General features: G+C 45.0%; 1 protein-coding gene across 1 annotated transcript in view; it reads right to left on the reverse strand.

The window, feature by feature from the left end:
• Positions 1-21712, reverse strand: part of L3MBTL1 (L3MBTL histone methyl-lysine binding protein 1) — a 2277156-nt gene that overhangs the window by 1122028 nt on the left and 1133416 nt on the right. Inside the window, exons 6-7 of the mRNA XM_044090108.1 lie at positions 13333-13456; positions 12503-12587 (exon numbers count right to left, since the gene is read on the reverse strand). Coding sequence (XP_043946043.1) covers positions 12503-12587; positions 13333-13456 — 209 coding nt within the window. The remainder of the gene's footprint in view (positions 1-12502; positions 12588-13332; positions 13457-21712) is intronic.

Raw genomic sequence — 21712 nt, forward strand, 5'->3', positions numbered from 1 at the left:
ACAATAACAACATGCAATGGTGCATGCAATACTTCAAAAGTAGAGTAGTATTTAAGGATTCACAGACACCAGTATATATTACATAGGGCTTGAACATAAAAAAAAATGCATAAAAAATGTCAACATCCATTTCAGAGGGAGCAGTGCAAGAGAGAGTGGGATGTGCATCATCAAATATGCAAGAAAGCTATACAACATGAATAATAATTCAAACAATTCAGATGGCGAAATTGTGCACCTAAGGTTCTTACTCAAAGGTACACTAATAGAATAAAAGCCACTGTGTTACTATGCCAGCTAGTAAGCTTTGCAGTGACTGCAGACTTGAGCATACACACTCACACACATACATACCCTACAAACAAAGCACATTGGATCAGAGCCATAGCTACATTATCTGGAGTCCAGTGTAGTTCCATGATCTGGTGCCCCCCTCAACTCTAAATTGAGGATCAGACCAAACAAAAAAAAAGTTCTTCTGTTCTGCAACTGTAGCAAACTCTTTGCTACATATGTACAACCAGCTTGCTATAGTTAAAATATCACACACAAAGCACTTCAGCATCTCAGCTGGGACTGCAAATACAGTACTGGCATTCATGCCATTACTGCACTACTGCAACAGTGTTATCTGTCAATTGTACCAGCTAACACCTTGTGCCCAGGGCTGCTGCCCCCTTCGCCCCATCTCCTCTACCCCAACCTAGCTACATCTCTACTTTGGGTTTCCATAATGTTACCTACAAAGTGTTGTCATTTCTCCTGCAGCAAGGAGAAAGTAGAGTTGCGTAAGTTAACTCAACACAATAGCAGATGTTCAAAAATATCACTCTTGCAGTAGCTTAAGCTATATGAGTTACATGCTTCCAAGGATATGACAACAGCCAACATCCAAAGCTTTAGGGCATGTTTCAAGCATTTTAACCACTGAAGGCTTAGTGGAGTGCTGTATAGAGTTATGGTTAGGGTACCAAATCTTCTGTGCTTTCTTAAACTGGACAAGAGAAGACAGAGCCCTGTCTTTCAAGCATATGCTAAGAACTAAGGCAAATAAAAATATCTACATCCTGGCAAAAATAAATAAATAAAACAAAAAAGGGGACTGGTCCCTACTGCAACAGAAATCTATTTCTGCAGTCCCATATTCTTACATTCACAGGCAATAAACAGTTGATCTAAATTTGTGAAGGTTTTAGTCCTGCTGTATCCAAGTTGTCTGTCCATCAAGATTACAATCCTTTCTCCCTTACTTTTTGATCTGGGAAAAAGTCAGAGAGATGAACAGCTTGACTCACAGTAAACAGTGAAAACACTTTAGAGATAAATGAAGTATTTGTTCTCAAAGACTCTCTAACCTTATGAAAAATGAGAAAAGGCTGACTTACCATAACAGCTTGTAACTCAGATACTCTTCTTGCAGAATTCACAGCAATGAGTACCACTGTTTTCCAAGTTAAGAACTTCAATTCAGTCTGAAGAACTCATTCAAATGTGAAAAGTGTTAAATTCCTCTAGAACACAATTGAGATCCCAAGAAGCCACTCGTCTTCCAGAGGTATAGGTAAGAAATTCCCTTTTCAAAAACTGTTTGACTTGAGGCTGGATAGAAAGGTGGGGGGATATAACAGCAGACAAAAAAAATAGCCAAGAGGTGACTCTTGATAGAAGAGTTAGAAAGACCAAAGGATAATAACATAGTTTACTATCAAATGCTTAACACTTGGAAGATTAAGTCACACAATTACTGCAACCTTGTCACAAAAGTCAGCATGTCAAACACCAGCATATCCGAAATATACACTGAATGCCAAAACTCCCTAACATTCTGGAACCAGAATCAAGCGCTAACATGGGTCCAAAGGGGGGACAAGTTTGAACAGTCAGTAATGTCTATATATGTCGGTAGGCAGGGTTCGCTCAGCTCAACCCGACTTTCTGAATGTTGAGCATTTGATAAACTTAATAACTCACACAAATATTAAAGAACCACAGGGATCTGGGCCTTAAAACTGTCCTAGTTCTTAGTTTGGCACAAAACTAGAAATTTTCTTCCACTTACCTATATATATGATTTCCTTGTAGAAGGTTCCTTAGGTCCTTTAATACCTGCTGCACTTCGTCAGAAAATAGGTGCCTAAAAGGTATTAAAAGGTACTACTCAGGCAGTCAATTGAAGAAGTTTCAGATTGGAGTGTATCAGACACTACTCTTATTTGAGTAAGTCTACTCTCTGAGGAAGCTTGTTGTAGTTATCTGTCCAGCCTTTGAGAACAGGTAACTCTCAAACACTCAAAGTTTGCAGGGAGAGTAAATGTCGACAGCAAAAATGTTCTGAAGTTTTGGTGCCCTAACCACTAACTTTATATGTCTCCCTTCTTTGTTAATGGAGCTACCTATTCTGAGCCAGAAGATATAGCAATCCTATTGGATGACAAATTTACCTCCAACTTTCCCCCTCAACCTTTTATCAGGAAATACCCTCAAATATAACTCCCCCTGCCATCACTAGGAAACAAGTTCTAATGCTCTCTCTTTCTCTCTAAGGCCAAGAATACTGCATCAGTGGGCCTGGACAATATCCCAGGATGCCTTCTAAATAGCATGAAACATAACGTATCAGGCCCTCTGGAATTGCTGTTTAACTGTAGCCAACAAACAGGCTTTATGTGTCATGAATGCAGAACAGGAACAGTCATCCCTCTGTACAAAGGTGGGCCATCTACAGATCCTAGAAACTACACAACCATAAGTCTCACTAATCTCACATGCAAAGCCATGGAAAGAATGATCATGGAAATTATCAGAAATAAAATAGGAAAACTCCAGACCCTGGACCCAACCCAATTTGGTTTTGTCAAGGGTAGGTCATACCTACTCAACCTCGTGGACTTCTTTGAGAAGGTCACTAAAGCAATGGATGACAGTAAAATGGTCTGCACTGCCTACCTTGACCTGGCCAAAGCATATGGCACAATACCCCACTCAGGCATTGTTGACAAACTCAAGAGATTAGGTAAAACCCTTATGTCACCGGGTGGATAGCCAGCTGATTCACTGACAGGACCCAGGAAGGTAGAATTGGGGAGTCCACCTCTACAAAGAAGCCAGTCACAAGCAGAGTCCTTCACGTATTGGTCCTGGGAGTGCTCCTTTTTGGCATTTACTTCTCTGAAGTCAAGGCCAATGTCAATGGTCTCTGGCTGACCAAATTTGCAGATGATTGCAAATTAGAAGCTGTCATTGAATCACTTACCAGCACGAATGTTCTCCAGGAAAGGCTGAAACAGACAAACAATTGGTGTGAGAGCCATGGATTAAAACTAAATGTCAAAAAACGCATAATAGTATCTTTCGGGAAGTCATCCACCCCTGGTAACTACCATACTGATAACACACCCCTAAAAGTTGCCCCAGTAGTCATCCACCCCTGGTAACTATCATATTGATAACAAACCACTAAGAGTTTCCCCAGTAGTCAGGGACTTGGGGGGACACATAAACAGTAATCTAGCCTTTGACCATCACGTGTCTACAGTAGCGAAGAAATCACTCCATGTTGTGTAACTTACAAACAAAGGTATGGCATCTAGGTCCACGGAAGTCATTGTTTCAATGTATTTGGCATTCATCACACCTATCATTCAGTACAATGCCCCCTTTGGTATGTACCTAACCAGGCATATCCAACAACTTGAAGGTCCACAGAGGCTCCTCACTAAATAAATACAGGGAGAAACATGTCCTATGCAGACTGCCTCAAGGCTGTATCCCTGTATTCTGTCCCTTACAGGCTGCTGAAGGAAGATTTATGCTGGGCATACAACGCATTGTGAGATCTCACCCTGATGGACCTCCTGCATATCCACAAAACAAACAGCACCAGAATTACCCATTCTTCATACATAAACCTAGCCTGTGCTATAAATAGGACCTGCTGGACAGATATGTATATATCCTAGAGACTACCACTTCTCTGGAACAGGGTCCCCATCCATTTGAAGCAGAGTTCCTCCCTAACCCAGTTCAAGTGTAACTTGGACAACTGGATGGGGAACAGGAAATTCATCCTTGGTTTGGCACCTATGTCTCTAATGTACACAGGCAGCCTGTAAATGGTTCATCTCCCAGGTTGCTGCTTGTAAATAAGAAGTTATGTACCTACCATAACGTTCCATGTTAGTTGTCTTCTTCTCGCCTTCTTTCTTGCTGGATGGGTTCGGAGCCGATCCTCGGCTCCGACTCGGCAATACTAAAAGCTCGAGAGCTAATTCCACCGGCTTGAGGCTCCCCTATATCCCACAATGCTAGGCGGTAACTACTCAGATCTCGTTTGGTAGCTATACCAAGCAATACTAGTCTCCAAAATGGAGTAACAAGTTTCGGAAGAAGAAACACAAAGAATTCCGGTCGGTCTGTCCAGGCTTGGGGGAAGGAGGGAGGGACGCAAGAAAGAAGGCGAGAAGAAGACAACTAACATGGAACGTTATGGTAGGTACATAACTTCTTAATGTTAAGTTGTCAATCTCGCCTTCATTCTTGCTGGATGGGACCGCGTCCCTAGCACCTTATCCCGGGTGGCCTATCGGAACAGACTCTTGAGAACAGTGGAACCAAAATTGGCACGGCTTCTGGAAACCATGTCAAATTTGTAATGTGAAATGAATGTATGAGGAGAAGCCCATGTGGCTGCTGCACAGATTGAGTCTATTGGCAACCTGTCCTGAAAGGCAATGGATGTAGCTAATGCCCTGGTTGAGTGAGCTCTAGGTCTTGAGGGTAATTTCTGATGTCTAATCTCATAGATGAAAGTAATTGTAGAAGTTAGCCATCTAGACAGAGATACTTTGGTAACTGGAAGGCCTAGTCTTCCTTCTGCATATGACAGAAACAATTGATCAGATTTCCTGAGTTGTTTAGTTCTGTCTAAGTAATATCTCAGTTGGCGATGAACATCCAAAAAATGCAGCTTTTGCTCTGATCTATTTGAATAGTTAGGGAAAAAGACGGGGAGATCAATAATCTGGTTTAGGTTAATTTGAGAAGAGATTTTGGTAAAAGGTTGGGTTCGTCTGGAGAGATACTCTGTCTTTGTGAAAAACTAGGTAAGGAGGACGACTGCAGAGGGCTTGGAGTTCTGATACTCTTTTCGCTGAAGTTATAGCTACCAGAAAAGTGTCTTCCAGGAAAGCAATTTTAGAGAACATGAAGCCGCTGGTTCAAGGGGAAGAATTAAAGACGCCAGAACCAAGTTTAAATCCCATTGAGGTGGAGGGTCTTTGATCGGAGGTTTGAGGAGAAATATACCTCTTAGGAAGGCCTTACAGAGCTTGTGAGCCATAATGCTGGATTCTGAAACACCCACATGAAAATTTGAAATGGCAGCCAACTGAACTCTAATGGTTGACGCAGAAGATCCTAAATGAAAAAGTTCCGCCAGGAAGTCTAAAATTGACTGGATAGATGCAGTAAAAGGATCAATGTTTTTCGATGATGCCCAAAGGGAAAAACGTTTCCATTTACTAGTATAAATCTTCCGGGTAGAGGATTTATGAGAGGCTATCAATATATCTCGGACCGAGCGAGATATTGAGGGAAGCCTGGCTTAGGTAGGAATTGGAGAAACCATGCTGTGAGGTTTAGGGAAGACAGAGATTGGTGCAGCTGACCCGACTGATGGGTAATCAGATCTGGTACTGGGTCCAGATGCCAAGGCTGCTCCAAAAGGTAACGATGAAGAAAGGGGAACCATATCTGTCGAGACCAGTAAGGGGCAATGAGGATCATAGTCACTCTCAATGCAATGGCTTTCTGAATTAGTTGAGGTATCAATGGAAAGGGGGGAAAAGCATACAGAAGTCCCCGGGGCCAATCGTGGACTAGAGCGTCTCTGGTGGGATGGCCTGGTAACGGGAAGAGCATGAAGAAGTCTTGACACTTGCTGTTTTGGGGAGTAGCAAAAAGATCGCAGCAAGGATGGCCCCATCTTAGAAATACCTCTTCTAGAACTGATGTCTTTAGAGACCACTCGTGTGGCATGAGAATTGCTCTGCTCAACCTGTCTGCAATGACGTTGGATTTCCCGGGGATGTGCGTCGCCGTCAGAAAACATTGAGAAGAGATCGCCCATTGCCAAAGTCTGAGTGCTTCTCGACATAAAGGGTATGATCTGGTTCCGCCTTGTTTGTTGATGTACCACACCACGGACATGTTGTCCGTTTGAATTGCAATAGTCCCTATGGGAAGAGAGTCGTGAAGGGCTTGCAACGCTAAAAGCACTGCTCTCATCTCTAGGACATTTATGTGCAAGTGGCACTCGAAGGGTTGCCATGTGCCCTGGACTGTCCTGCCCTGATAATGCCCCCCCACCCGATCAGGGAGGCATCTGTTGTCAACGTGGCAACTGGAGGGGGGAGAATGAAGGGTCTTCCTTGGAGAAGTTGAGGTGACGTGACCCACCAAGATAGTTGGTTCGTGCATACTTGAGTTATCAGTATGGTATGGGACATTGGGAGTCGTTGAAAGGACCATTGGGTAAAGAGCATCCACTGGAGGATCCTCATGTAAAAGCGAGCTAAGGGGAGAAGAGGAATAGCTGCCGTCATGAGTCCTAGTACCTTTAAGACCAGTCTGGCTTTGACTTTGACCAAATGCAACAGAAGGGAAACTTGGTTCCAAATGTCTAAAACCCTCTGCTCTGTGAGTGTTGCTGAAAGAGTCTGCGTATCTAATTTGGCGCCTATGAAAGTAATAGACTGACAAGGCGACAAGGCAGATTTTTCGAAATTTATTGATATGCCTAGAGCTTGACAGGTTTGCATGGTGAAATTTCTGGATAGTAGAAGCTGATGCCTGGTGGTGGCCGTAAGGAGCCAATCGTCCAGATATGGAAACACCTGGAATCCCTGGCGCCTCAAGTGAGCCGTGACCACTGCCATGCATTTGGTGAACACTCGGGGGCTGTAGTGAGACCAAAGGGCAGGGCTCTGAACTGGTAGTGACTGGCTCCCAGCCTGAAGCGGAGATATCTCCTGGAGCGTCGGTTCATTTTGATGTGATAGTACGCGTCCTGAAGATCTATAGAGCACATCCAATTGTCCTGACCCAAGAAGGGTAGGATGGACTGTAGCGTGACCATCCGGAATTTTGTTTTCTTGACAAACTTGTTTAAATGACTGAGATCTAGAATGGGCCTCCAGTCCCCTGTTTTTTTTGGTACCAAAAAGAATTTGGAGTAGATTCCGGATCCTTGCTGGTCTGCTGGGACTGGTTGGATGACTCTTTTTAATAGCAGCTTTGAAACTTCCAATGCTGCTTTTTCCCTTAGACCGGGTGGAACATCTAGAAGGGATTTTTTTGGTTGAGTTGGAATGTGAATAAAGGGAATTTTGTAACCCTCGGATATGATCGACTGTACCCATTTGTCTTGAGTTAAGGAAAGCCAGGCTTCTGGGTACAGTGATAATCTTCCCCCGACTGCCTCCGAAGGCGGACAGCCGGGCAGCCCTTCAGGGGTGCTGAAAGGGTTTGTCAGAGAACACCTCTCTGCTACCCTGGTTTTGCGGACCTCCTCTGCCTCTGGGGCGGCATCGATTATTGTTCCCTCCTCTGCCTCTAGAGGGGAATCGACCCTGTGCGTCAGATGAGACTCCCTGAGATTGTTTCCGAAACCACATCTTCCCTCCCCTCTGACCTTTGGGATAGGGTCTAGAAGGGGTGGAAAAAGGGACTCCTACGGCAGAGAGAGTCTTACGTTCCACCTCGCACCTGGTCAATGTATCCTTCACCTGTGGACCAAACAAAGATGATCCGTCAAAGGGGGAGTTGGTGAAGGACGCCTTGAAAGGGTCCGCAAAGTTGCACAGTCGCATCCAGGCGTGCCTTCGTAAGGCAATGCCTGTGCCTGCAGATCTACTCGCTCCATCTGCTGCGTATGAAACCAGTTGCATGGAGGAGTTCACTATTGAATTTAGGGTTGCCAGCTGGGAGTTCATTGTGTCTTTGAACCCCTCAGCTGTAGGATCCTTCATCAGTTCACCCATATCCTTGAGTAAATCTCTTTGGAGACGGGCGAAGTGGCATAAGTAGTTCAGCGACCGCATAGAAAAGGTCGCTGATGAAAACATCCACTTGCCGTACCTGTCCATGGTCCTAGATTCTTTATTAGGAGGATGGACAGGAACAGAAGGATCAGCTAGTTCCTTCTTTGTGGCCGCAGCCACCACCATGGCATCAACCGGGACACCTTTGGAAAGAAACTGTTTGTCTGAGGGAGCAGTGATAAATTTGGATGGTCTCCTCGGGGTGGGTTCCACTGAGTCAGGAGCCGTCCAAGCCTTCCTTGCCACCACTTCCATAAGGGGTCAAAGGGAGGGACACCCAGGAGGTAGAAGGGCGAGAACCAAACGCCTCAAGATACACTGACTCATCCTCCGAAGGGTTAAGGGCTGGCCAATTCCCCCTCTGTTTGAGTATTTCTAGGATGTCCGCAAAGGAGACATCCTCAGAGGGGAACGGGGACCCTTCGATTCCTCCAAGTCAGTGTCAGAGGTGATAGACTCAGGAGTCAATGTGCTTCCTCTTGCACTGCCTCTTCCTAGGGGGATCTCCTGCAGGGTCAGGAGAGACCTCGGAAGAGGAGGAAATTCCCAATGGGGAAACTTGAGGAGTTGGTTCTCTACGGTGTGAGACAAGGGGGTGAGCAGAAATCTCCGCAGGCACTGTAGAAGGAGGAGCTGATGGAACCGACTGCAGGGCAGAACCCGGTTCTAGCACGCTCCGCATGACCTCGAAGGCATCCCTGTCAGGCAAGGTCCGAGGCCCTCGCTCCGAAGAGACAAGGACCCCTCCCGGCACCGACAGAGACGGCTCCGAAGCCGATGTCGGAGCCGAACTCACCAGCGCTGAAGCCCCGAGAGGGAGAGCGGGGTCGGACAAGGGTCCGATGCCACTCGCCCCCTCGGAGCCGACGAGGGAAGCTTGGCGCCGAGATCCCTCCAAAGAGGAGATCGGAGCGGACGACGGAGCCGAAAACGATGGTATCGGATCCGACGCACCGACAGTGATGGGTCCAACAAGCCTTGGCTCTGAACTCGAAGGAGTCGGAGGAGGAATATAATGAGGGACGGGAATAGCCAACGACTGATGAGTCGGGCTATGGAGCATTTGGGCCAGTGCCTCGGACTTAAGAAGTCTACTCACCACCCTCTGCAAGTCATGGTCTGACAACCTGGAAGACCGAGAGGAATGTGATTTGTGGCTCCGCTCTGAAAGGAGAGGAGATCCTGGTGCCAAGTGTACGGAACCGATTGAGGGGGACCTGGATCTCTTCCTGTAAGATGGCTCCGATAATGGTATCGGAGCCGATGGGGACTTAGCTTCGGCTCCAGCCGGAGCCGAGTAATAGTAAAGGTAGATCCTATGGAAGGGATCTTGATCTCTTTTTAGAATGTGGCTCCGATAGTATCGGAGCCGATGAAGCCTTAACAGCCTCGGCTCCAGCCGGAGCCGAGGTAATAGTTTTAGGCCCAAGAACATCGGCTCCGGCCGGACACGATGTCGGAACCTGCTTCGACATTTCTACAGTCGACTCAGGAGCAGGAGTCGACTGTTTAGAAGCCATAGAAGGTTTTCCTGAACTGGACTGAGTCGGGGGGCCTTCAGGCTTTAACAAACCCCTTAAAATGAGTTTGTTTTTGTGCTCCTGCAGGACTCGAGGGCTGAAACCATGGCAGACAGCACACGAGTCCTGCAGGTGCACAGGCCCCAGGCAATACACACAAGAAGTTTGACCGTCTGTCAGAGACATTTTCTGACAGCACGAGTCACACTTCTTGAAGCCTGAGACCTTTTCTTTAGACATCGAAGGTAATGCCTGACAACAAAAACACACAGACACACCCTGAATAAAAAAGTTATTTAACTAATAACTAAAGGCTAAAGGCCACAAACACACACACACACACAAAAGCCATTATTGTACAAAAAAAAGGGGAGACTAAATTTAGTCACTAAAGGACTGGGGGAAGGGAAGGGGCTGAAGGCCTAAAGATAAGGGGAGAAGGGGAAAATAAATATACTCGACAAAGAAGGGGGTCGAGAGATCTAATATCTAAATAAAACTAAAAGGGGCTATATATAATCACAAAAAACGAGTTTTATAAGTACCAAAAAGGTAAAAGTTAAACCAACCTGCCTGAGCCGGTAGAAGAGCACCTCGTCAGCTATAGCGGCAAACGAGATCTGGGTAGTTACCGCCTAGCATTGTGGGATATAGGGGAGCCTCGAGCCGGTGGAATTAGCTCTCGAGCTTTTAGTATTGCCGAGTCGGAGCCGAGGATCGGCTCCGAACCCATCCAGCAAGAATGAAGGCGAGATTGACAACTTAACATTGCTTCATATCCCAAGCCCCTGCTTACACTTACTAAGGGTACCAGAACTTATCAGAGATTTGGGATGCGTGGCTAGGCCTAAAAGGGCACCAAATTTAAACCACTTCTAGGTATTGGAATGAACACAACCAGAACCAATGTACTGCAAGTACAGTATAAGAAGGTCCTTGTTATTGAACACAATCACTATGTCTGTCAGATTCGGAGCATAGTGGAGAATAACTGGAATATTATTAAGGTTAACAAAGATGTGTGGGATGTGATTGGACATGGGCCAATGTTTACTTTCAAAACAAGAAAAAATGTTAAACAGATTTTGAAGGGGGAATAGTTAATGCTTCTACACAGCCAAAAAGGGGAACTACCCCAATTGGCATGTGTGACCAACGTCCTTTCATTTCAGCAAAGGAATATTTATTTTTGGATAATGGTCTTGGTAGTAGGGTTGAGTTCAGAAAAAGAAATTGTTGTTCCATCAGATTGCTATACCTAGCTAATGTGAGGGGTGTCCAGCCTTCTACATTGGTAAGACGGAAAGAGCCCTGAAGATTAGAATCTATGAACATTTACGTGACATAGATACGAAAAAGGAGATTAGTGCCCTTTTCAAACATTCAAGAATATGTGACACCTTTACAAAGTTTAGATTTAGGATTTTAGATATTATAACACCTAATCCTAGGGGTGGTGACTGGAAAACAGTTTTACTAAAGAAAGAAAGAATTGATGTGGCAATTAAGATCGAATGCTACTCTACCCCAGGGCTGAATGAACAAGTGTCACTCAAACTAGTACTTAAGGAGAAGGCAGCTATTGCAGAATTTATTTTAGTGGTAGGTTGATGTAGGAAACACTGATTTAACTGGTTCACTGTCCTGATTTTTTCTACAAAAGGGTTGCAATAATATATAATTTTAAAGAGACTATATTATGTTTATTTATGGGAATAAAAAAGGGAGGAGAAAAATATTTTGCAATTTTTTTTTTAATTCGTTTGATATATTTTTAAAGTGACTATTAAAGTTTGGCGACTGGCTTATGGTTTGTTAAGGGTTAACAGAGAGGATTGTTTGTAATTACTTGATTAATGTGTATATATAAGGGTGGTAAAAATGTGGAGTTTTATCTGAAGAAGTCTCACTTTTGAGACAAAAGGGCTTATCCTTGTACTTTTTATTGCAGTTAAAACTGTTGGCGACCCATGTATAGTGTCCCGAGGTTGTTTTTATTAATTTTTCTTTAGGCTTAAAAAGGCCCTTGTGGTCATTAGCCTAGTAAACACCTATGAACATAAGAACCTATAAGGAGCATGGAAGGTGCCCTTAAAGCTTCGTATGCTGGATGGTTGTCATGGCATAATCCATATAGCTTAGGCTACTCCAATGGTGATCTAATAATGAACACCTACAATGTTGCACCAACATAAAACAGACAAGAAGTAATGGCAACACCAGAGCTCAATACAGCCTATAACATTGCAGAACTGTGTGCTTTTCCAGAGTCAGTCACAAAATATAAAGCCAAAGTGTGATGCAAATAAGCAGTGGTAGACCAGAATGGAATTAAGGCAAATGAAGAAAATCCCTAACTTGCACTGCCTACTCTTGCATACTACTATAGCTCCAGTTGATCACAGCGTGTACTGCTGCCTTGACTGAGCTGTCTGGAGTGTGTGTGTGTGTGTGTGTGTGTGTGTGTGTGTGTGTGTGTGTGTGTGTGTGTGTGTGTGCGCACGCGCACGCGTGCGGTGTGTGCGTGTCTGCTTGCGTGCGTGTCTGCGTGTGTGTGTGTGTGTGTGTGTGTGTGTGTGTGTGTGTGTGCATGCGAGCACATGCCCATGTCTGTTTTTCGTTGTATTTTATAGTATATGAAAAAATGGAACATCACTGGCATTAATGTAACAAAATCATTTTAGGTACTTTGCTAAGAAACAAAAAAATGGCGACATGTAGATAGTTATAACTTTGTCTTCTTTACAGCCATGCATTTATTAACATAAATGTAATACAGGTTTTTGGCTTGGTTAATATAACAGAGATCCACTATGGGGAAAGTCATCCATTTTTACCCCCATTGCCTACGGTCATTCCCATATCATCAAGAAAAATCCCTACCTTGAATGTTTCTTTGTAGTTCTGTGAGAGCATTGTCAACTTCACAAGCATCAACATCATTTTTAATGCCATCTTGTTTTTCTTCCTGTGAAAAGAAACATTATTTCAAATAAAGCAATACAATAATCAAGTGAAACAGCATATGCTACATAGACTTTTTGCTTTTCAGGCAAGATGCTACCAAGAGGCATTTAAAAACATACATAGATCATAATATAGAATTTATAAGATAGCATGTTGTTTCCAAAGGCTAAGTTAATCCCTGAGCACACAGCTGTGCTAATTATATTAATATTGGTTGTGTCAGAAAATATCTATTTTTAACCACAATCACCAATTGGTAAAAAAATATCTGATTGTGAACTTGCGCCTGAAGGAAAGTCACAAATTAATTGTTATTAAAAATTATTGATACATACAGAAACGTATAGTGAAATAAAATAAGCTAAATCACAACATTTAAAAAATGATTTCTAATTGCTCTGAAGAATATAACTGAGGTAACATAAACACTCATCACTAAAGGCAAAGCAGTCTTAATTCTTCATGACTAAAAGCCTGCTTGCTACAACTGCCTTACCGATGTCAGCATACAGTACACATTTTATTATACAGTAAATAGTCTTTTTACAAGCTGACTGACATGATGACATGAATTTAAGAATACAGCTGTTTTACTAATATTTCTTGAGTGTGTGACTGTATGAAACAACCATAGCTCAAAGTGTACATTAGATATATAGAAATCTGTGTAATCATTTACTTGCATAGTGTGTGCTTCTTTTCTGTTTGCTTTTTTCTTAAATTATGCTAATGTTTTTGCTACATACCATTTGTTCAGATTCATAATCTTCATCAGATGGAGTCAGGTAGTCTTTTCGCTTTCGTTTTTTGACTGGCTTTAAGATTTCAGCACCATTTCTTGCTTTTGCAACAGCTTCTACATGCCTGGACCTGTATGCATGAGAAGATGGATCTTCTTTTTAATATAGCAACTGTCAAGTAAACCCAACACACACATATACACACACTTGTGCATGCAAACCTGCACAGATACACACACACTTGTGCATTCAAACCTGCACAAACACTCACACAGACACACACACAAACACACACACACACAAACGCACGCATGCACACACACACACACACACACATATACACACACACACACACACACACACACATGCACACCTGCACAAATACAGACACATGCACACCTACACAAACATACATACACACACATACACAAATGTGCGCACATAAGCATGTCCACATATATGCATACACACACATGCCTACATGCATCCATGCAAACGCAAACACAAAGATAAAAAAGTTTGCTTAGCCAAAAGGTGACACTCATAACAAGCCAAACTCATAATCTACAAATGATCCTACTTGCAATACACAGATATAAATATGGTGAGCCCAAAGGTGCATCTACAGCATCTCAAATACTGCAGAATCATTCACAGCTGCTACATGCTACTCAATAATTGCAACATTGGTGTGCACCTTACTGAACAAGCTATACAAGCACTGGTGAGTACCATGATCTTACCAAGTGAATCAAAACAGCCTGCCCTTGTACACTGCTTGGTCCAGCACTCTGCTGAATGAAACATGACATCTGCCCTTTCACAGTGGTGGGTGTGGCATATTCTACTAAACTAAAAAAGAGTTTGTACTAGTCATCACTTCAAGGTCATAGGATATGACACTGGATCCGAGCCAGCAACTTTTCAGACAGATCCTAGGCTCAAGCTCCTCTCACTCCCATAATCCCTTGTTGCCCTTTAACTCCTCAGATCGAGTTTGCCCCAGAGTCAGAAGACAGCCAGAGTAGACTGGAACCACTAGACAGTACATGTCCACTTCCTCTAGATCCAACAGGATGGGGGAAGGAGGGGAGGGATAGTTATGAATAGTGACATAGGATAACACAGATGCTAAGTTATGGTAAGTACATAACTCTTTATCTGTTGTTGTCCAGTTACTATTCCTCACTTCAGGGTCAGCGTCCCAGCTACCATACAATCCTGGGAGGCTTCTTGGAAGGACATGCTGAAGAACTGTGGAGCCAAAGGTTCCTGGAAAGTAGGTCGAACTTGTAATGAGTAATGAAGGTGTGAGGAGCAGAACAGGTGGCTACAGCAAAAATCTCATCCAAGGAATGTCGGGCTAAATAGCAGCTGACATAGCTACAGATCTAGCTGAATGAGCTCTGACAGATCCTGATAAGGTCAATCTTTAAAGGTATAAATTGCAGCAATACATTGAGAAATCTAATGAGAAATTGTAATTCTGGATACCGCCCGACCCAGTCAGTTAACTGAGAAGAACACAAACAATTGGTCAGATTTGCAAAAGCTCTTTGTTCTATCTAAATAGAATCATAATTGTCTATGCACGTCAAGTGTGTGCAGCATATACTCTCCTTTACTGGAATAGTTAGGAAAGAAAATTGACAAGTGAATGGTTTGATTCAAATTTGTCTCAGTGACTACCTTGGGCATGAAGGAGGGATTAGTCTTGACAGTCAGGCTGTCTTTGTGAAAAATCATGTATGAAGGCTTGACAGAGAGATCCTGCAATTAAGAAACTCATCTTGCTGATGTGATAGCCACCAAGAAGGCAATCTTCCAAGAAAAAAACTTAATGTCGCAAGTTGCAGCAGGCTTGAAAGGACTCTGCGTAAGAGACTGCAGCACGAAAGAGAGGTCCCAAGGAGGAGACGGATCTTTGATGGGGAGCTAAAGCAGGAAGATACCTTTCAGAAAGGCCTTACAAAGGCGAGAAGAAAATGTAGGTTCATCGCTAACATGAAAATTAGAAATGGCCAACAGCTGCAGCTTAATAGTGGAGAAACTGACTCCATCCTGAAAGAAAGAGAGAAGATAAGAATAATAACATGTTTGGAATGGAAGCTGAAAAAGGATCCAGATTCCACTGCTTGGCCCTAATAGAAAAACTTTTCCACTTTCTACTATAGACCTTTCTGGTGAAAGTGTTCTGAGATGCTAGAATGATGTTCCTAATGAGAGAGGCAAGCCTGGGCTGGTTTAGATTTATGTGAAGTGGACAAACCATGCCGTGAGATGAAGAGGCTGAAGGTTTGGAATCGGAAGATGAGAGGGGTGAGACATCAGATCTGGAAGGGGATCCATTACCCAAGTGAGGTACTTCAGATGAGATCTGAGGAGGAGGAACCACACCTGCTGAGGCCAGAAGGGGGTAATGAGAATCAAGGAAGCCCTGAGGTGTCGACTTTTCTGAAGTACTCTGGGAATGAGAGATGTAGGAAGATAAGCATACAGGAGACCCAGAGGCCAATCGTGAACTGGAGCATCCCTGGGGACTCCCCAGCTGGGGGGATCAGGGTGAAGTACTTGCTGCATTTGTGACTGAAAGGGAGGCAAACAGATCGCAAGTTGGCTGACCTCAATGCAGGAAGATCTCTTTCACCATTGCAGGATTCAGGAGCCACTCATAAGGACTCAAGATAACTCTGTTGAGCTTGTCTGCTAGAATGTTCATCTTCCGGGAATGTGCGGTGCAAGGAGAAAGCACCCTGAGGGCATCACTCATTCCCACACTCTCATGGCCTCGTGACAAAGCAGATAAGAATGTGTGCCCCCTTGTTTGTTGATACACCACACAATCGCCATGTTGTCCATGTGGACTGCAATGGTACCCTGAGGAAGGCAGTCCTGGAAGGCTTGGAATGAGAGAAGAACTGCTCTCATCTCCAGTATGTTTATGTGCAGCTTGGTCTCTGCAGTGGATCACGTACCTTGGACCACCTTTCCCTGGCAATGCCCCCCCCTAGCAGTGAAGTGTGCGTGGTCACAGTGGCACGGGGGGGAGGAAGAGAAAAGGGTCTGCCCACGAGAAGATCGGCAGACTGAATCCACCAAAGAAGATGACTCCTGCATACTGAAATTAGGTGGATGGAGGCTGTCACTCGATGAGACAAAGAAAACCATTGGACTGCTAGAATCCATTGTAGAACCTTCATGTAGAACCAAGGCAATAGCACCATAAATTGCCACCAACATGGACCAAAGAGCCATGAGAATGAAGCAGACCTGGGGACGAGGCAGACCTAGGAGGTACTGAACTTGAGATCTGATTAGCTGTACATGCCTGAGAGGCAACACTACAATCTCTGTCACAGTTTTTTAACTGGATGCCAATAACCTCCAAGTTTGGGACGGAATAAAATTCGACTTGGGTAGATTCATGGTAATTCCTAGGTGGTCAAACAGACGAAGAAGGTACTGAGTGGCTGTGACCAGATGATGCATCGTGGGAGCTGTGAGGAGCCAGTCATTGAGGTAAGGAAACACCTGAAATCCCTGCAGTCGCAGGTGAGCTGCCACCACTGCCATGCACTTGGTGAACCCCCGGGGGGCTATGATGAGACCAATGGGCAGGGACTTGAATTGATAATGATTGGCCCCTACGCGAAAATGGAGATGTCTCCTGGAGCACCGGTCTATTTTTATATGATAATACGCATCTTGGATATCCACAGAGCACATCCACTCATCCTTGTCCAAAAGGGGCAGGGATGATGGACTGGACAGTAACCATCCGAAACTTGGACTTCTTGATGGAGAGGTTTAACTCACTTAAGTCCAGGATTGGATGTAGGTCCCCCATTTTTTTGGCACCAAAAAGAAGTAAGAGTAAGTTCCAGATCCTCGTTGTCCTGGGGGACATCTTTGATGGCTCTCTTCTGAAGAAGCTTGAGAACTTCTTGCTGAGCTAACTCCCTCTGGTGGGGTAGCACATCAGGAAGAACCTTCATGACTGGTGGGGGAGACTGGGAAAAGGGAATAAAACAGTCCCTGTAAATAATGCTTAACACCCACCAATCTCTTGTGATGTTTGCCCAGGCCAAAGGGTGCAGAGACAAATGACCCCTGACTGCCTCCAGGGCAGGACAGTCTGGCAATGCATCAGAACAGCTGGAAGGGCTTTTCAGAGAAGGGTTTCCTGGAGTCCTGATTTTCTGGACCCCCTCTGTCTCTAGGGCGTCATCTGCCACCAAACTCTCTCCCCGACCTCTAGAAGAGGGTTCATCCTTAGCTTCCTGAAAGGAAGACTGCGAATTTCGGAACCATAACTTCTTAGTCCCTTATTGTGTCTTAGAAAAGGACTGCTGGGGGGAAGAAAATTTGATTCCCATGGCTGAAAAGGTCTTCCCTTCTTGCTCACTGTGGGTGAGTGTGTCTTTAATTGATGGACCAAACAGAGTTGATCCATCAAATGGGACATTTGTGAAGGATGCTTTAAAGGACTCCGCAAACCCACATAGGAGCAGCCAGGTGAAACACTGAATAGTGATGCCTGTGCCGGCTGCTTGAGAGGTGCCTTCTGCAGCACTGGAAATCAACCTCATGAAGGAATTAGCTAAGGAAGCAAGAATGGATAGCTTTGGGGACACGTTGTTGAAGTCTTTGGCAGGCATCAACTTAGAAAGGGAAGTGGCGAGTTCTTTAACCAAATCCCTTTGGAGGCTGGTAAAATGTGCCAAGTAATTAAGCACCCGCAAACCGAACATAGCTGAAGTGAAAACTTGCTTCCCATGTCTGTCAATCGCCCAGGATCCATGACTGAAAGGATGGACAGATGTACTCCGCTCCGCCATCTCCTTGTTAGAGGCAGTAGCTACCACTGTAGCATTGAATGGCACCCCTTTGGACCAAAACTGTCTGTCTGAGGAAGGACTTAAGAATCAGTCTGCTGATTTGGGCACTGGCTTCAAAGTATTGGGCTCTGTCCATGCCCTGCTGGTGATAAGCTCTATGAGTACGTCAGCAGACGGGAAACCCAAGAGTTAGATAGTCCCATCCCGAACACCTTCACGGACTACTTGGAGAATAGGGATTGGGGAAACCATCCACCCTTCAATTTGAGGATCTCTAGGATGTGTCTGAAGGAGATATCTTCAGGCAGAGATTGGGGGACCCGTCCCATTTATCGAGGTCCATATCCTCAAAGAGGGACTCCATCGAGGAGTCAAGCTGCCTCCTCTTATTTCCCTTCTGAGGCACATCCTCTGAGGGAAGCTCCGGGAAGGACTCGAAAGAGAGGGGAACCCCAACTGAGGTAACTCCCCCTGGAAGGCTGGTTCGGGAGGGCTGACTGGGAGCAGGATGAGAAGGCTCAGCATTCAGAGATGAGGGGGGTTGGGAAGGACCCTGGATAGCCTATCTGCTACCCAGAAGGCCAAAGGACTGGACAATGCCCCCTCCCCACTCCTGATGGGAAAGACCACCTGTAAAGAGGGAGCAGAGCATGCCACCGCCTCAAGACCCCCAGATAGCACCGGCCCTGAACTGTCAAATGCTGAAGCACCAAGGGGCAAGGACCGGTCCGAAAAGGCTGGACCAGAACCCCCTCCCAAGGACTCAGGAGCGACTGCTCAGGGTAATGATCCAGTCTGCTCCTGGGGGGGGGGGAACAAAGCCTGTCAGGGACTCAGAGGGGGTAGAGACAAAGTGAGCCCCCATTTTCCCCTCACTGCACCCCAGATCCTGGGAATCTGAAACCATTTGGGTTGGACGAGGAGAATGAAGCATAGGGGTGGGGGAAGGACCCCTGGCCAGATGAGCAGGGGATGCCAGAAGCCCCAGCTCAATCTGAGGCTTAAAGCAAGACCTGATCTTCCTGTCCATGTCAGATGGGAGCAAGCTCCTGGAAGATGTAGAAGAGGCTAATGACCTAGCTGGGGACACGCATCTAGATCCAGATGACCTCCTGTACCTCTCTAAAGAACGGCTTTTGCGCCTGGGAGCTATAAGGTACTGCTCCTCATGTTTACTGACAACCCTCTTCTTCTAACATATAATTCTTCCACCTGCGAGAAATGCATGTACATCAGTAACCTGGAGTCCAAGCTCTCTCGCACCATAGTCAGTAATCCTAACAAAGAGGAGATTGCCAGCACAAACACCACACCATTCACATCACATAGCCAAGCACAACACACAGACACCCAGGCAAAGGTCTTCAATAAAAACTTACCTAAACAGCAGAGACCTCCAAAACACACTCACAAACATTCCACACACATCAAACACATCACACACAGCAGACAATACACCAGTGTCTCACAAACACATAAGGCAAAACAATAAACCATCACTGCCCACAAGACATAATAAACCAAACACACTATTCATTGGTGACTCAGTTGTGAGACACAGCAATGTCCCCCTCACCAGGCTTGACAAGGAGAAGGTCATGGTCAGTTGTCTGTCTGGTGCCAGAATCCACCACATTATGCACGCACTTAAGTCTCTGCACAACAAGTACATGTTGGTGTTAATGACTTAAGACGTACCTCTCTGGACTATATGAAAAGAGACACAATTGAACTCTCAGAGTATGTGTTCCAGGTAGGTATGACCCTATACCACAATACCAACAAAAAATAACTGACTTCAACAATTAGCTTAGTTTCTGGTGTCATTCCAAGGGGATCCAGTATCTGTCTGCCTGGGATGACATGGTCGACACGCCTCAATGCTTTGCCAGAGATGGCCTTCACCTGTCACCACTGGGTTAACGGATCCTGGCCAAGGCTCTTGCCTGCCCCATTGTGCCTTTTTTAGGCAATGTCCTAAAGACAAACCTTCCAACATAAAAGATCTGTCAAAGTAAATTGAAGGTCATGCTGCTTAACGATAGGAGCTTAAACCTGAAAATGGACACAATGGAAGCCCCCCTTACACTTGAAGATGCTGAAGTCTGTGCGGTCACTGAAACTTGGTTCAGGGCTGCGGAGAGCACCCCTGCCTTACCAGGCTATACCTCATTCCACACATTCGACCCCAAACTGAGGTTGGGAAGATTAAGGGTGGTGGAGTCTCTATCTTCATCAAGGACAGGCACACCTCCAGACTGGTTTGCCAGCATGACACACTGGAACTACTCCAGGTACAACTGACAGTTGGCAAGACACCCATCCAAGTTATAGCTAGCTATAGACCCCCCTCCATGACTCGGGACACCCACTTCTCTTACCTGGATCTACTAGACTCCATCAAGTTACCCCCTAATTCCCTGATCCTTGGTGACTTTAACTACCCCACCATAGACTGGGTGAACTATTCTTGCACTAACGCATTGTCTCAATTATTCCTCAACCTCATCAATTCTAATGCACTAGACCAGCTTGCTTCATCCCCCACAAGGGGAGATAACATTCTGGACTTGGTTCCCACCAACATGGGTGACCGTTGCACCACTGCCATAGTATGTCTTTCCCTGGTTAGATCAGATCATCGGACTGTCTCATTCGAAGTTTCTATCCCACCCAACCCCCCCCCCCGTCAAAATCAAGCTAAAAAAATTCTCAAAAGCTGACTACAACCTCCTAAGGGAAGGTATCTGTAGCTTCACACCACTGCCCCCTCCACAGGATGCAGAAAACTATGCTGAATAGTACACCAGTGCAGTTTACAAGCACCTGTACAACTGCATGGATTCAACCATACCCAATAGAACTAAAACCTGCTCCTCAAGGAAACACAAACCTGTTTGGTGGACATCTTCTATCAACAGGCTTTACAACAAAAGGAAGAAGCTGCTGTACAAGGGTAAAAGGGAACAAATTCCAAATTGGAAAAACTCCCTCCTTAGCTTCAACAAGCAAATTAGATCACTAGTGAAAACTTCCAAGGCCAATTTTGAATCGAAACTAGCCTCCATAACAAAGGGAAACCATAAAGCCTTCTTCAGTTATGTCAGGAACCTCCATGGCAAAGCCTGGGTTTGTTCCAAATTAGTACTTAACAGTATCACTTACATTGATCCTGTTGACTTAGCCAACCTGCTAGCAGATAGGTTCAGTGCAAACTTCTCTCCCCTGTCCCCCCCAAAGGCCCTTTCGACATCCCAGATACTTATCCCACACCTCACATCTCCATAGATCAAGTGCTACAGGCCCTATCTAAGGCAAAAAACACAGCTTCCATGGGACCTCATAGTATCCCAGGATGCATTCTGCACGATCTCTAGCAAGAACTGGCTTCGCCATTGAGTACCCTTTTCAACCACAGCCCAAGTACTGGCGTCATTCCAGCAGAGTGGAGAACTGCCATTGTCATCCCCTTGCACAAAGGTGGTGCCAGTATTGACCCTGGAAACTATTGCCCTATTAGCTTAACAAGTCTGATCTGTAAAGTCATG

The sequence above is a fragment of the Protopterus annectens genome, chromosome 12.part0 (genome assembly GCF_019279795.1).
Source record: "Protopterus annectens isolate FY-2018-M chromosome 12.part0, PAN1.0, whole genome shotgun sequence".
NCBI lineage: Eukaryota > Metazoa > Chordata > Ceratodontiformes > Protopteridae > Protopterus > Protopterus annectens.